The sequence below is a fragment of the Rhipicephalus microplus genome, chromosome 10 (assembly GCF_043290135.1).
Source record: "Rhipicephalus microplus isolate Deutch F79 chromosome 10, USDA_Rmic, whole genome shotgun sequence".
Lineage (NCBI taxonomy): Eukaryota > Metazoa > Arthropoda > Arachnida > Ixodida > Ixodidae > Rhipicephalus > Rhipicephalus microplus.
In genome coordinates, this window is record NC_134709.1 from 95,948,544 (window position 1) to 95,962,251 (window position 13,708).

General features: G+C 42.1%; 2 protein-coding genes across 2 annotated transcripts; one reads left to right on the forward strand and one right to left on the reverse strand.

Moving 5' to 3' along the window:
- Positions 1-737: 737 nt before the first annotated feature.
- Positions 738-4,571, reverse strand: LOC142774815 (uncharacterized). Its single transcript, XM_075875924.1, has 5 exons — positions 4,278-4,571; positions 4,070-4,188; positions 2,452-2,671; positions 1,758-1,993; positions 738-1,074 (listed from the first exon to the last, which is right to left on the reverse strand). The coding sequence occupies exons 1-5, from the start codon at positions 4,453-4,455 to the stop codon at positions 982-984; spliced, it is 846 nt and encodes a 281-aa protein (XP_075732039.1). The 5' UTR covers positions 4,456-4,571; the 3' UTR covers positions 738-981.
- Positions 4,572-5,512: 941 nt separating this feature from the next.
- Positions 5,513-8,308, forward strand: LOC142774816 (uncharacterized). The gene is made up of 2 exons (XM_075875925.1): positions 5,513-6,276; positions 6,663-8,308. Exons 1-2 carry the CDS (start codon positions 5,694-5,696, stop codon positions 7,583-7,585), a joined length of 1,506 nt encoding a protein of 501 aa, XP_075732040.1. The 5' UTR covers positions 5,513-5,693; the 3' UTR covers positions 7,586-8,308.
- Positions 8,309-13,708: the final 5,400 nt, after the last annotated feature.

Here is a 13,708-nt window from a genome sequence, read left to right on the forward strand (position 1 = left end):
CATGAAAGCGTGATCCCTGAACTTATCTTCGTGCCCTAGCGAAAATTCCGATAGAAAAGCTGATAGGCTATCAGGTTATTGACAGTTGTATCAGTCTATAGGTGTATCAGTCTATAAATGTATCAGTCTATGAGTGTATCAATCTATCAGTGTACCAGTACTGGTCTACCAGCCTATAAGTGTAGCATTCTACTCTGATAGGCCCACAAGTGAATCAGTGCTTAGCCAACTGGCAAGTGTACCGCTACATCAGAGCAAGCAGGACACAAATATGAACACAGAAGTCAAACAAAATATTTTATTTGATGTGCCATTCCTTTGTTAATCTTTTGATTTCATCAAGTCATTAATTTTGTTTACCAAAGCTTTATTGAGGAGTTTCTCGTTTGCTCAACCTCTCTAATCAGAACAGTGTGCTTCAAAAAAATCGAAGAAATCTGCATGATCAAAAACAAACCAAGTTATGGGCACTTATTAAGCGACAATTAAGTGCACTCTAAATAGAGGAGTCAATATGACAAGGAAATAGGTAGGAGTGATACCAGCCTGCCTCTCTATTATCGTTTAAAGTTAGTTTGTGGATTCTTGCATAAAAGTACCCAGCTCCAGTAGGCAAAAGCTAGACATGATGCTTTAGTAAGTAATTATAACACAAGTTAACCTAGCGAAAATTCTGATAGAGAAACCGATAGGCTATCAGTTTATTGACAGCTGTACCAGTCTATAGGTGTACCAGTGTATAGGTGTGCCAGTGTATAGGTGTACCAGTCTATACGTGCACCAGTATATAGGTGCACCATTATATAGGTGCCCCAATCTGTTTAGTAGAAGCTAATAAGTGCATTGGTGCATGCTTAACCGACTGGTGGGTTCGCCACTGCATTAGAGCGAGCTGGACGAACAATAAAAGTGAACACAAAAATCAGACAAATTTCTTTAATTTCATGCCTCATGAACTAATTCTTGGACTTCATGAGGTCGTTAATTTTGTTCGCGAGCGCCTTGTTCAAAATCTTCATCTTTTCGTTGACTTCTCCAATTGGCACTGAGTTCTTCAAATAATGACTGAAGAATCTGCATGATCAAAAACGAAGCATAATATGGACACTTGTTTCGTGACAATTATGTCGAAACAGAGGAGTAAATATGACAAAGAAACAAATACGAGTGCCATCACTGTCTTTCATTCAATTTTAATTATTTTGTTGATTCTTGCATAAAAGCGCCCAACTCCAACAGACAAAAATACGAGGCTTGAAGCCTTAGTAGTTACAACACAAGTTGGCTGTGGAACCTCGACGGAATTTACTGATATGCACAAGCATGAAGCCAATCAATTTCATAAATTTTGGGCAAACTGGGAAACTTTATCTACCAGAAAGCACAGTGTACTTTTCCTTGTCCAAGGGAGGTTTCGCCTCTCCTTTATTGCGGTTGGAGGCTGCACAAGTGACGGAGCACTTAACTAGGCCTGCCGTTGAAAAATTGGCCACAGCCGCCTCACGCACAAACCGAGTTTCACTTTTTGTGCTCATTAGACAGCTATAAACGCCCTCAGATATGGCGATTCCTCTGCCCAGTTTCATCTATAAAACAAATTGAAGATAATGTGTACACAACAGTATGTCAATACACATTCCCTCATTTCTGCAAACACACTTATGACAAAGCTTACACGCAGAGTTTTACAATACCTCTCCATTAGTGGGCACCTAATTGAAAATTTGCCCTGGCAACTATTCACTGTTCTCCCTCACACTTGCGGAGACCACTCGGTGATCAAAACCTTCAGTGCTGCCCCTGGTCATAGTGGCGGTGCGTGGCAGCTGCACGGTGGGAGTATGTGGCGGCCGCATGGCCACGGTTTCTGGTGGCCGGACGACGGCGGTACATAGTGGTTCCACGGTAGCAGTGCATGGTAGTGCCAAAGGCGCAGCTTTTTTTAAAGATGTTGGCCTGTGGCTGCAGCACTCGCAAAGCATGAGCTTTTTTTCTGTAATAAAAAAGCAGAGTATGCAGAAAAAGGAACTGTACCGCATCCTTATTACAGTTGCATCCTAGGTCCGACTGAAAAGACTAGGGTGCACAACCTAGCAAGGCCAAATATAGTGACAAATATTGCATGCAGAAGAGATACCATGTGAAAGCAGAATAATAGGCTGGGTGTTACGTTTTTAAGTCATGCTGTGATTATCAGGGACACCGTAATTAAGGGCTTCAGAAATTTTAACCATCTGTTCTTTAACGTACACCAAGCTGCGACAGTATGGAAAAGCATACTTGCAAGTGATTAAAATGATGTGTGCATCACTGGGAAGTTTGAGATATAAGCTTAGGTTGCATTCTGCTTTACAGCAAAACTGTATGATCGATATAAGAAAACTGCAACATAGTGATGTATACAACTGTAGCAACAGTGCATGACCACAATTTATAAGGAAATAACCAAACCTGTTTCGAAAGTTTTGTTGCAAAGAGCCTTTTCAAGTATTCTAATGCGCTCCAATAGCTTGGCATTTTCAGCCCTGAGCAAACTGACATCTTCTTTGAGACGTTCTGCCTCCGTCTTTTCTTTGCCAGCATCACCAAACAGGAGGTCTCGATTCCTTTTTTTGAAGTGTTTGTCAACAGCCTTCTTTTTCTGTTGAACAGTAGCTTGATGTCGTGTGTCCTGCAAATGCATAGCCAACCCAAAATGCAGTAAAACCTCGTTAATTCGAAGTCACTGGGACTGCGAGAAATCTTCGAATTAAGTGGGCTTTGGATTAACAGAACATACAATAAATGGGGTGCAAGGGACTTGCAATTCTTCAAAGCAATCAGGGCTGATTCTATACTGTGCCAGCTAGCTTGCGGCTCCAAAGGTTATGTTTTCCTGCAATGCCTGGTCTTAAACACGAAGGAATGGTGAGCTTCGTTGCTGCCACCAAAAAAAAAAAAAAAAACGCAGGCGTGGTAAACAAAAATGCGTGCCTGCAGAAAACAATATGTGCTTCACAGCAATACAGGAATGACAAGCGGGTAACAAGTCACCTAGTCCTCGCTGTGCTGATCCGACTATTCACTAATTCTTCCTGGTAAAATAAAGAATTGAATGATGGCCAGTGTGTCGAAATTGGCAATATGTTCTGGCTGAAAAGCATGACCATTGAAGCTTTTGCGCTAGTTTTCGAAGTAGGCGTTGGAAGCAAGAACTCTGCCAGCAGTGCAAGTGCACAAATTGCTGGAGCAACCGGCATCTGGAGGTTCGTATACATTGCGAATTCTGCCAAACTGCCCTTCATTAAATTTCTTTACAGTCCCAGAAAGAACAGATAAATGATAACGCGCTGACGTTGAGAGAAACGAGCGACATACTGCCCACACGTCACTGCCACTGCTTTATTACAGTTAAACACGTTTTTTTTTTTCCCGCAGGCGCACGTTTTGGTTGACCACGAGACCGTTTTTTTTTTCGCTGGAAGTAGCGATCGAGGCTGGAGTGCTGAATTCAGCTGCCACTCATTAGTATCACTACGTGGCATTGCCATTTGGCTCTTGAGAGCAGTTGTTTCCACCTGTTTGCGGCGAAATCGGGAATTGGCACGTACATGGCACCCAATGTTATCCCATTAAACGGACTGGTGCTGACCGCCGTTTCTAGTTGTCCGTTCAGACTTACATTGAAAAATACAGGATCGCAGAAATATTTGAATTAAGGGAGATTTCGAAATAACTCAGTTCGAATTAATTTACACAGCTTATGGTTTGTTTTTATGTAAAAACAAGGCGCATGCATTGTGGTGCACTCTATCTGCCCTAGCCAATATTATCTCAACCAGTCAATTGTATGAAAAAAGTGGCAAAGCGGCACTCATACTTCGCTATAAGAATAACATAAGTAGCTATTCGACATATTGCAAGTTTATCACCACCTTCAAGAGTAAATATGACTGTACCGGCGCACGTGTGTATACATTAGAGCATCACTGCTCCGTGTGCAACTCGGCAGGTCCATATCAAAGCTGGCTCTCGGTAATAATCACGCCGCTAAGTATCACATCGGCTGCATGTGAACGATTGAACCTACTTCCTCAAACGACAGATCCTCCACTTCATCTGAACAGCAGCTTTCAGACGGGTCACTGTCTGGTCTCTGAGGAATAGATGTTCGTTTTTCCGTAGCTTTTCGAGCATCGTCCTCAGTTTCTAAAAAAAAAAAAAAGATCAGTGGATAACTTCAGGCTGACTGCTTCCTCCTTTTCTTTTTGAATGTGGAAAGGAAGAGGCACACTCACCGTAAAGCCTAATCACTTGAGCATGGTAGTGGCCGCAGTGCGTGTCATCTTCCCAGAACACTTTGTACCACTTACAATGATTGAAGTCGCTTGTACTTTTCGGTTCTAGGTGCTTACAAGAAGCGATTGGAACAATCCGCTTTTGATTACCGTCACGGAAACGAACGAATGCGAACATATCGTCGGCGTACACGTACGCTACAAAGCAACACAGAACACACACACACACAAAAAAACGTGCACTGCGATCACAATGACGATGGTGGTGTCCTCAGTGAGTATTTTCAACTTCATTGAAACAAACTCTATGATCAAAACAAAGTTATTTTGAGTTAAAGTAACTGAATTTATTTTTTAAAATTTACCACATGCCATAAAATTGATTATTATTATTATAATTTATATGCTTTTATAATCACAGTAAATATGAATGAAAACAAACAAGTAGTATTGCCAGGTGTCGCTCACGTCGGCCCACGCCGCTAATGCGTTGTTTTAGAGACATCACGGCCTCATGGCAGTCTCGCCTTAGAACACCTGGTCTCGCTGCATGTTTTATACTAGTTGACGGTACCGCGTGCACCACCTTCAAGTCAAGGCAAGCAAAGTGTGAATGTGAAGCTTCTTTCAAGGGTGTATCCTACCTCTCTCAATGCATCTTGGACCCACCTAGATTGTTCATCGTGGCCTCAGTTTGCGTGGACACCATGAAGCGCATTACTTGAAGTTAGCGTACAACTTGACGGAAGATGGATTCAATTCAACCCGTGCCTCGATCAAAAAAGAGGAAGCGCTATTTGGAGCCTGGATCACATTATGTAGTACCGCGGACAACGAGCCCATATCAAAAAGCGGCCGAGGCGCAATCTGCCAGCGAGCCATGCTCTATAGCAATAATGCTCCTCAAACTTCAGCTGGTAACGGGGCTTCTGGTGTAGCGACGCTCGACACACGAAGTTTCATTGATGTACATAGTGACAGCAATGAAAATACTGGTCCCGACGATACCTACGGCTTCGAGGAAAGCTCGCTCTCAAGCGATTCCCACCAAACTACAAATTCGGCTTGCGACGATGCAAGCATGAGCGACCGCCATGTCGATAGCGACACAGATCGTGAGCAGGATAAAGATGAGTTTTGCCGCTTGTTTTCTGATCAACGCTTGCCGAACTCGAACCTAAACGTCAGAGAAGCAATGATTATCTTGATGGCGTACAGTACATCTGCGGGACTGAACTGGACCAATATGGAAAAACTGGTGGGGGTGATAAACCTTTTTTTGGGAAAGCAAATTCTGCCAACATCCAAGCACCTGCTTTGAAAGACATGGAAATCGTGGCTGGCTGGTACAGTCAAACGCCATTACTACTGTAAAGAATGTGGATCGATCGTACCCAATCCTAATGAGAGGGATTCATGTGTCCACAGTGCACAGCCTTGAAACCCCCAGAAAATCACTTTGTCATGATTGATGCGAAAAAACAAATAGAGGTGCTCCTTTCTAGCAGCAGTGTTGCAAAAGGGCTTTTAGCTGCTCTACAAGAGAAGCAGTCACGTGCTCATGAGACAGACTTCACCGACATAACTGATGGCAAGTTGTACACAAACCAGATGAAGGAAGCGTCATGGTCCCATTTGACAGTGACTTTCAACGTTGACGGAGCAAGGGCATTCAAGTGCAGCAAATCATCGTTGTGGCCCTTTCAGTTTGTTGTAAATGAACTCCCAGTAACACTGCGCTGGAGCAACATGCTACTTTGTGGCCTCTACTTTGGGAAGGGGCATACGAAAATGGCACCCTTTTTGGAGCTATTCATTGAAAACATCAGCAAAGTTGGGGCTATAAAGTGGGACTGCAATAGTTTCAAGTTATCATCTAAAGTCAGTGTTCTTTGCTGCTACGTCGATGCCCCTGCACGGGCTGCAGTACTCAACATGAAGCAATTCAATGGGTATTACGGCTGCAGCTTTAGTCACCACAAGGGCGTTTATATCTCTGGTGAGTATCACATCTGTTGAAGCAAGAGTTCAGTTTAGTGTGCCCAAGCAAAAGTTTTCCAAGTTTCCCACATGCATATATTTTATTGCATTCAGTGAGTTTTCGCCTTTTGCTAATTATGAACAACAGTGGTACCATTTAAGAAATCTACTAACGATCATTTTAGAACAGTAAGCATTCGAAACAAAGCATACTTTTAACTACGCTTGTAATTTTATGTTAACATATAATTGTTTGATGAGAAATTGGACTAAACATAAATGTAAATATATATTTTTTGTTTGCTCACTATTGGGCAGCGCTTCCGACTTCTTGTACACCTTTGGCAAACAGTGTCATGTTACAACTTTCTTGAAAGGTGCATTTTTTGTTTTCTTTGTTTACAGGGTCACTGAAATATCCATTTTTGAAAGATGGCCACGAGCCAGAACCAAGGACGGATGCTACCTTTCGAAGGGACATGGAGGTATCCCTGGAGTCGGGTGAACCATTGCATGGCATCAAAAGGTTTTCACCACTCGCCCGGCTGCCAGGGTTTGATTTGGTGTGGTCTGTGTGCCCCGATTATATGCACAATGTGCTAGAAGGCGTGGCCAAGCAACTTGCAGACATATGGTTTGGCTCGCCGGGCTCTCCATACTATATTGGGCAGCCAGAAAATATACGCAAGTTGGACCACAGGCTCGCTAATGTAAAGCCACCGCGGTGTTTCACGAGACTACCACAAAGCATTAAAGAAAGAGGCTTGTGGAAGGCAAGTGAATGGAGGTGGTGGGCCCTTTTCTATGCTAACCCATGCCTGGATGGCATCTTGCCACGCTCGTACCACAGTCACATGTGCCTGCTAGCATCATCACTCTACTTTCTTCTGAAGGATCAAATCAGCAGAGATGAAGTCAGGGCAGCGATGGACAGACTGTCCGATTTCGCTCTGAAGATGGAGCCTTTGTATGATGCAGGTGCCATATCATTTAACGTGCACCAGCTACTCCACCTTCCGAAAAGTGTAGCAGAGCTGGGCCCACTGTGGTCCCACTCTGCATTTGTCTTTGAATCTGGCAATGGCACCCTTCTGAAGCTAATTAGCGATGCTAATGGTGTGCCATCACTAATTTCTGAACGCTTTGTGATGAAACTTCAGCAGAATAGACTTGTGAACACCCTTGATCTTTCCACAGGGTTCAGAACAACCTGCCATCGCTTGATGACCACATCACCTCCAAGAATTGTCGACACACACCCCATGGGAAAATGTGTTGTGTGTAACACAGTGAAAGAGAGTGAAAGGAGTGCCTTTTTAGAAAAATAAGGCTATGTCCCGACACAACTGGTGAGATTCCAGCGCATCATGGTGCATGGCGAACATCTAGAAAGAAGTGACTCTAGGTGCACGAAAGAACAAGAAACTGTTTTTACAAATGCAAAAATGTCATGTATTGCACACTGCTACATGTCTATGAACTGCAAGACTCCATGTGTGTACTCATGTGTGTGCGACTTGCATCTGAACAATACAAGAACACTTCTCACATCAGTCTTTACACACAAACTGAAGAAAATGTTCTTTTACCAGAAGATCTGGACAGAGTGTGCGTGCAGATGAAAGTTGGTCGTGCTTGCTATGTCGGTGATGTACCGAACTTGTTCGAACGAGATCGATTATCGGGGGTCAGTGACAAATGTAGTCAAACTTCAGTTTATCATGGTAGTACAATGAAGAGCTAACTTCTCATAACCTTTGCCAATACAGTCGTACCCTGCTATAACGAACGTCGCTTCAACAAAATTTTCGCTACAACGAAAAATTCACGGTTCCCCATCAGCAGCCCATAGGAGCCAATGCATAAATGTTGTCGCCAAAATGAACACTTTTCTGCCGTCCCGCTTCAACCGAATTTCAGGATGCAATTCCAGGCTCAGATATTTATTTATATCTGATATTTATACAGGAAACTCAATCTTTAACATTTTGATGCATTTTAATAACCTGAAAATAGGTCGACAAAGTCTAAAACACGTGTTGGCACCACCAGAAACCACCGCTGTTCAGCAAGCATTGGCGTTTCCATTGCTCAATAGTGATGGCAATGAGACTGCCCTGCCAGGCCCTGCATTTGCCACTGGCTTGCTTTAGAGCTGCAGACAATCAGAAGCTGAAGCTCAGTCGCTCAGTTCATGGTTTTTTTCACGCAGCTACTGGGTGCAAACGCGGAGCGCTGCCTTTTCCGATTCCAATGCCTATAATCTTTTTCGCGCTTCGCGAGTGTGGTACCTAATCAGAGCGGCTGTTCATTCATATTATCAGCCAAATCAGCTAGCCACGAGTGATGGACGATAAGAATGGCATAGAATAAGGGAAAAGTCACCGCTCCACGATACCCTGCCCATCTCGGCGTTCTCGGATACACTTTGATGGCGGACAGCTCCTTGTTTTAACGTGTCAATACAACTGTTTGGTACTTTCACGAAAGCAGTTGTAAGCGTTGTTTCAGCATGGTTTTCACCATGGCCTCGCTATGCATGACTGTGAATCGTGTCGTGACACTGCTGGGAACGAATAGGAAGCAGCGGACACTTTTTTTAATTTTAAGAATAAACGTTCCTTTGCTTTGCTAGCTCAGATCAGCTACATTTTTTCAATTTCAGTACAACTGAATTCTCGCTTCAACGAAATGTTTTCTGCGTCCTATGAGTTTGGTTGTAGCAGGGTTCAACTGTAATATTCTCTTAAGAACTTTTTGTGTTGTTTACAGCCAAATGCTTTAACATTTATTAGTACATGCTTTTTTATGTTCATAATTTTTGTAGGATTATATCCAAGTATTAAACAGGTCAGAAACACTCTTTAGACATAATGAAAAGACATCCTGTGGATAACAGATGCTCGTATAAACCCCTCGGTCAAACCTTGCAGCGGTGTGCAGCAAGGGGAGTTTAGAAGTGATGTACAAAGTTGTGAATTACTCAAGTGCCCTCTTTTCATAGAGATGCCTCTGCTCGCTTTCTTTGAACTTTCAGACCCCTGCTGTATGTTATAAAACAACAGATAACATAAATCAGGAGGGGTGTTTCGATCAGACGTGCTTCTTGCCATAGGATGCTGCCACATGCTGACACCGCTCTCCATATTGTGCTAACATTGTGTAGTGAGTCGCACTCATGCATATGAGAATTGCAACAGGTAAAAGTGATCACATGTGCTCTAGGTCATGATGTGTGCTTACTCAGCTATTCTTTATGTGCCATCCCTCCCTATGTAACTGCCAAGGCACGTTGGGATGAGAGAAGAGACCACTTAAAGTGTGCAGCAATCCCATGCAACTCAGGTCGCTTTGAAATTTTTGTGGCAGTTGATAAGTGAGACAATGAACTCTGATATTAAGGTCATTTGATGATTACTTGGAAAAGTGGTTCATTTCCCCTTAAAGGATTTCATCCAGTATGGCTTAATGGCACTGGCGTAGTGACTTGTCATTAAAGGCAAAGCACCATGTGGGGCAGTGAGGGATGGCTTGAGTTGTGAAAGTAAAAAACTGCAGCACCCAGACACTGGGGCTTTAACCTTCATACAGTTTTAAAGAATTGTTGTGTCAGCATGCTCATTTCACACTAGCACACAATTGTGCACTAATCATGAAGTTTGGTGTCTTGGCATGTTTACTGACCTTATAAGTTACAAATTAGAAAGTCATGTTTGTATATTGCTGAGTGATAAGTTTTATTTGTATTGTTGTGTGAGTTATGTTTTACACGATATATTTGTATGGCTGTGGGATAAGTTATAGTTTAATGTTCCTGAGACACGTTGATTCATTGACTGTCAAAATAAACTGTTGGTATCTGGCACCTGTCACGTACCCCTATTGTTTATTTGTACATGTAGAACAAGAAATGATCATCCAGCCTGAAACCTGCTTTGCATGACTAGGCCTCCTTGTGCTCATCTAGAGGAGGAGGAAACAAAAAAGGAGAAGGCAGGAAGGTTAACCAGAAACGCTTATGGTTGGCTACCCTATATGGGTAGCCATTCGTTCTCTGCTGTAATTGACAAATCAGGCCAAACCGACGTAGTTTTCATAGATTTCAGTAAAGCCTTCGACAGAATTTCCCATTAAAAGTTAATTTTCAAGCTTAATTTACTGGGTCTTCCATCTACAATCGTAAACTAGATAAAATCTTACCTGCATTCCCGCGTTAAATTTGTAGATATAAATGGCTCTCATTCAGACTTCCTTCCTGTTAACTCCGGCGTCCCCCAGGGAAGTGTTCTGGGACCATTACTTTTCCTGATTTATATCAACGATGCAGTATCATGTGGTAAAGAAGGCGTTGAAATAGGAATATTTGCAGATGACTGTTTGTTATTCAGCACAATTAATTATTCTAATGATCAGCAAATTCTAAACGATAGCCTTGACGCAATAAATAATTGGTGCGACCTTGGGGACATGAAACTAAATACTGAGAAAACCGTATTTATGCATATTACTAACACAAAACAACCATGTGAACATCAGTACACAATCAATGGTCTTCCTATCTCGCGAACTGATAGCTTTAAATATCTTGGCGTTACAATTACTAGTAATCTAACATGGTCCTCCCACATTCTTAAAGTATGCGCCTCAGCACGACGAAAACTAGGCTTACTAAGACATAAACTGAAAAATTCGCCTGCGAACATAAAGCTTCTTGCGTATAACACAATAGTACGACAATGCCTTGAATACGCATGCATAGTCTGGGATCCACATACTACAAAAGACATTGACAATCTCGAAAAAATCCAAAGATTAGTCGTCCGCTTCATTTACAACCGATACCGCCGTTATGACTTCCCGACAGAACTAATCCAGATAAATTAAATCCATACTTTGGAATCTCGACGCAAAATGAATAGGCTAAAATTTCTTTTCCAATTATCACACGGGAATATCAGACTCGAAACATCGGCCTTCCTGACTCCGTTATCATCGCGTCCCACCAGGAATTACCATTCTGCAAAGTTCTCGCCTATCACAGCGCGCACTAAGAATTTTAGGTATTCTTTTTTTCCCCGCACTATAACCGACTGGAATAACCTCCCGCATGAAATTCTTTCATCTGACAATGTTCTGAAATCTATTGATCAAATGTTTGACTTGTAAAATTTTGTATTAATATTTTACAGTGTTTTCAAAATATTTTGTATTGTCCTGTTTATTGTTTTTACCTCGCTAAAGATTGTATCATTGTTCTAACGGCTCTGTAACACCCCCACTCCTGCTTGGGCCCATTTGTGGCCTGCAGTATTGTATAAATAAATAAAATAATAAATAAATAAAAAATGAGGGATCAGGAGGAAATAGAACAACCAGAAATAGAGGAGAAAAGAGGAACAATCAAGAAAAGAGAAGAGATGCAATGCATTCATATACTGCTTAACACCGCTATGGAGTATTAAACAGCATTGTATGCACCCTAAAACTACCAGTGGCACTCTGAATGATGCATCATACGAGGGTCACCAAGTTTTCAGTTTTCAACAGCAAAAAAACTGATAGACAGCATACGTAAAATGACCGATTAATTATATGTATATATATATATATATATATATATATATATATATATATATATATATATATATATATATATGTGTGTGTGTGTGTGTGTGTGTGTGTGTGTGTGTGTGTGTGTGTGTGTGTGTGTGTGTGTGTGTGTGTGTGTGTGTGTGTGTGTGTGTGTGTGTGTGTGTGTGTGTGTGTGTGTGTGTGTGTGTGTGTGTGTGTGTGTGTGTGTGTGTGTGTGTGTGTGTGTGTGTGTGTGTGTGTGTGTGTGTGTGTGTGTGTGTGTGTGTGTGTGTGTGTGTGTGTGTGTGTGTGTGTGTGTGTGTGCGCGCGCGCGTGCGTGCGTGCGTATGTATATATATGTCTCATAGAAAAGCTGGTAGCACTGGTAAGACTTTGTATCAGTCTGATACAAGACTGGTGCAACTGGTAAGTAACTGTACCAGACTGATACGAGTGTGTACCAGAACTGATAGGACTTTATACCAGTCTGATACAACACTTGTACAACTGATAGGAAATTGTATCAGACTGATACAGACCTCTATCAGGGTTATCAGGATGCACATTAAAGGGACCGACCACTGCCTACAACATGAAATGAAATGACAGCGCGGATGTAAAGATTGTCCCTCGTAGCGACTCAAACCAACCTTATTTTATCGAGAAGTAATTACATTTTTGTTTTTTTCCTTGTAAATCGCAAAAATAGCCTGTGGCGTCACCTGGTGGCCGAAGCTTCTAATATCTGAGTTGCCCTGTCACATGACCGTAAACTGTTGCATTAGGTGAACAATTTTCCTGTTAGTAGTGAAATATTGTCTGCTTCTTTATAGTAAAAGATAATACTCTATAAAAATGTACTTATGTGCCTGCGTTAGTAGTACGCATTATAGTGGCGCTGCCTTCGCATGATGTTGTGATCCAGTGCTCATCAGCGCGTCAACTTTTCTTTGTGCTCATTAATCCGTACACGCAGTTTCCAGGTTGCTAAGATTTTGAAGTGACGTGGTTTTTTTACCTACACTTTCTCTCAGAAATGACGCGCAGTGACGCTTTCGCTGACTTGGCTCGTCGTATGTCAAGCAAGTGACGACGACGGGACAAGCCATCCACGAAACAGGTGCATCAGCCTGGGGCACAGGCACCCGCAATGCGGCACAAATGCGGTTACAGAGAACCTGCATAAAGCCATATCATCTCATTGTAACTGCTTTTAGGTATTAAGGCATTTTAGGTGTTTTCAGAAATAGTTGTAAAACTTCGACTAAACCTGGTTAAGCATAGTTACAGGAACTCCTGTGAAAGCAGAACATTGACAGCATGCACATGTCGCTAGAAGCATAGTGTTTCTTAATATCAACTAAAGGAGACTCTGGCGCTGCGATCGTTCAGCGACCATGGCAATGATGGGTAGTTCAAGGATTTGTATAATCTTCTTACTTGCAAATGACGAATCGTTCTTTTGGCTTCGTTGTTACTGTGTTTCAGTTTTGTTTTGAAGGAAACAGCAAACCTTCTTGAATTTCGTTACCCGATTTCAAATGGTAAGCCTAAATCACAGAACATTTGCAGATTTTTTTTTTGTAACAAGAAAGTTCGAAGTCACGCGGACACAAACGAAGCCGGAAGTACAAAAACGAGACTAATCCTTGTGCTACCCATCATCTTATCAAAGAGCTATTGCATTTCTCCTTTTCTACTCTCTTATTCATTTATTACACTTTCGTTCATTCTCACCTTAACTACAACATTGAATCATGAGGCAACACATACAGCAGCCACCTGTCATGATTGCAGACCATTCAAAACCGGGCCATTAGTGTAAAAACATTTTCATCACGTTCTGTTAACGCAAATCATTTATCGCACTCCTACAATAA

What these genes read in the sequence shown, in the direction of transcription:
- LOC142774816 (XM_075875925.1), top strand. Translation starts at nt 5,694, where the DNA reads ATGTGTCCACAGTGCACAGCCTTGAAACCCCCAGAAAATCACTTTGTC. An exon ending in CAAGGGCGTTTATATCTCTG is followed by an intron (nt 6,277 to 6,662) that starts GTGAGTATCACA and finishes CTTTGTTTACAG; the next exon opens with GGTCACTGAAATATCCATTT.
- LOC142774815 (XM_075875924.1), bottom strand. Translation starts at nt 4,455, where the DNA reads ATGTTCGCATTCGTTCGTTTCCGTGACGGTAATCAAAAGCGGATTGTT. An exon ending in AGGATCTGTCGTTTGAGGAA is followed by an intron (nt 2,672 to 4,069) that starts GTAGGTTCAATC and finishes ATGCATTTGCAG; the next exon opens with GACACACGACATCAAGCTAC. An exon ending in ACCGAGTGGTCTCCGCAAGT is followed by an intron (nt 1,075 to 1,757) that starts GTGAGGGAGAAC and finishes TTGATCATGCAG; the next exon opens with ATTCTTCAGTCATTATTTGA.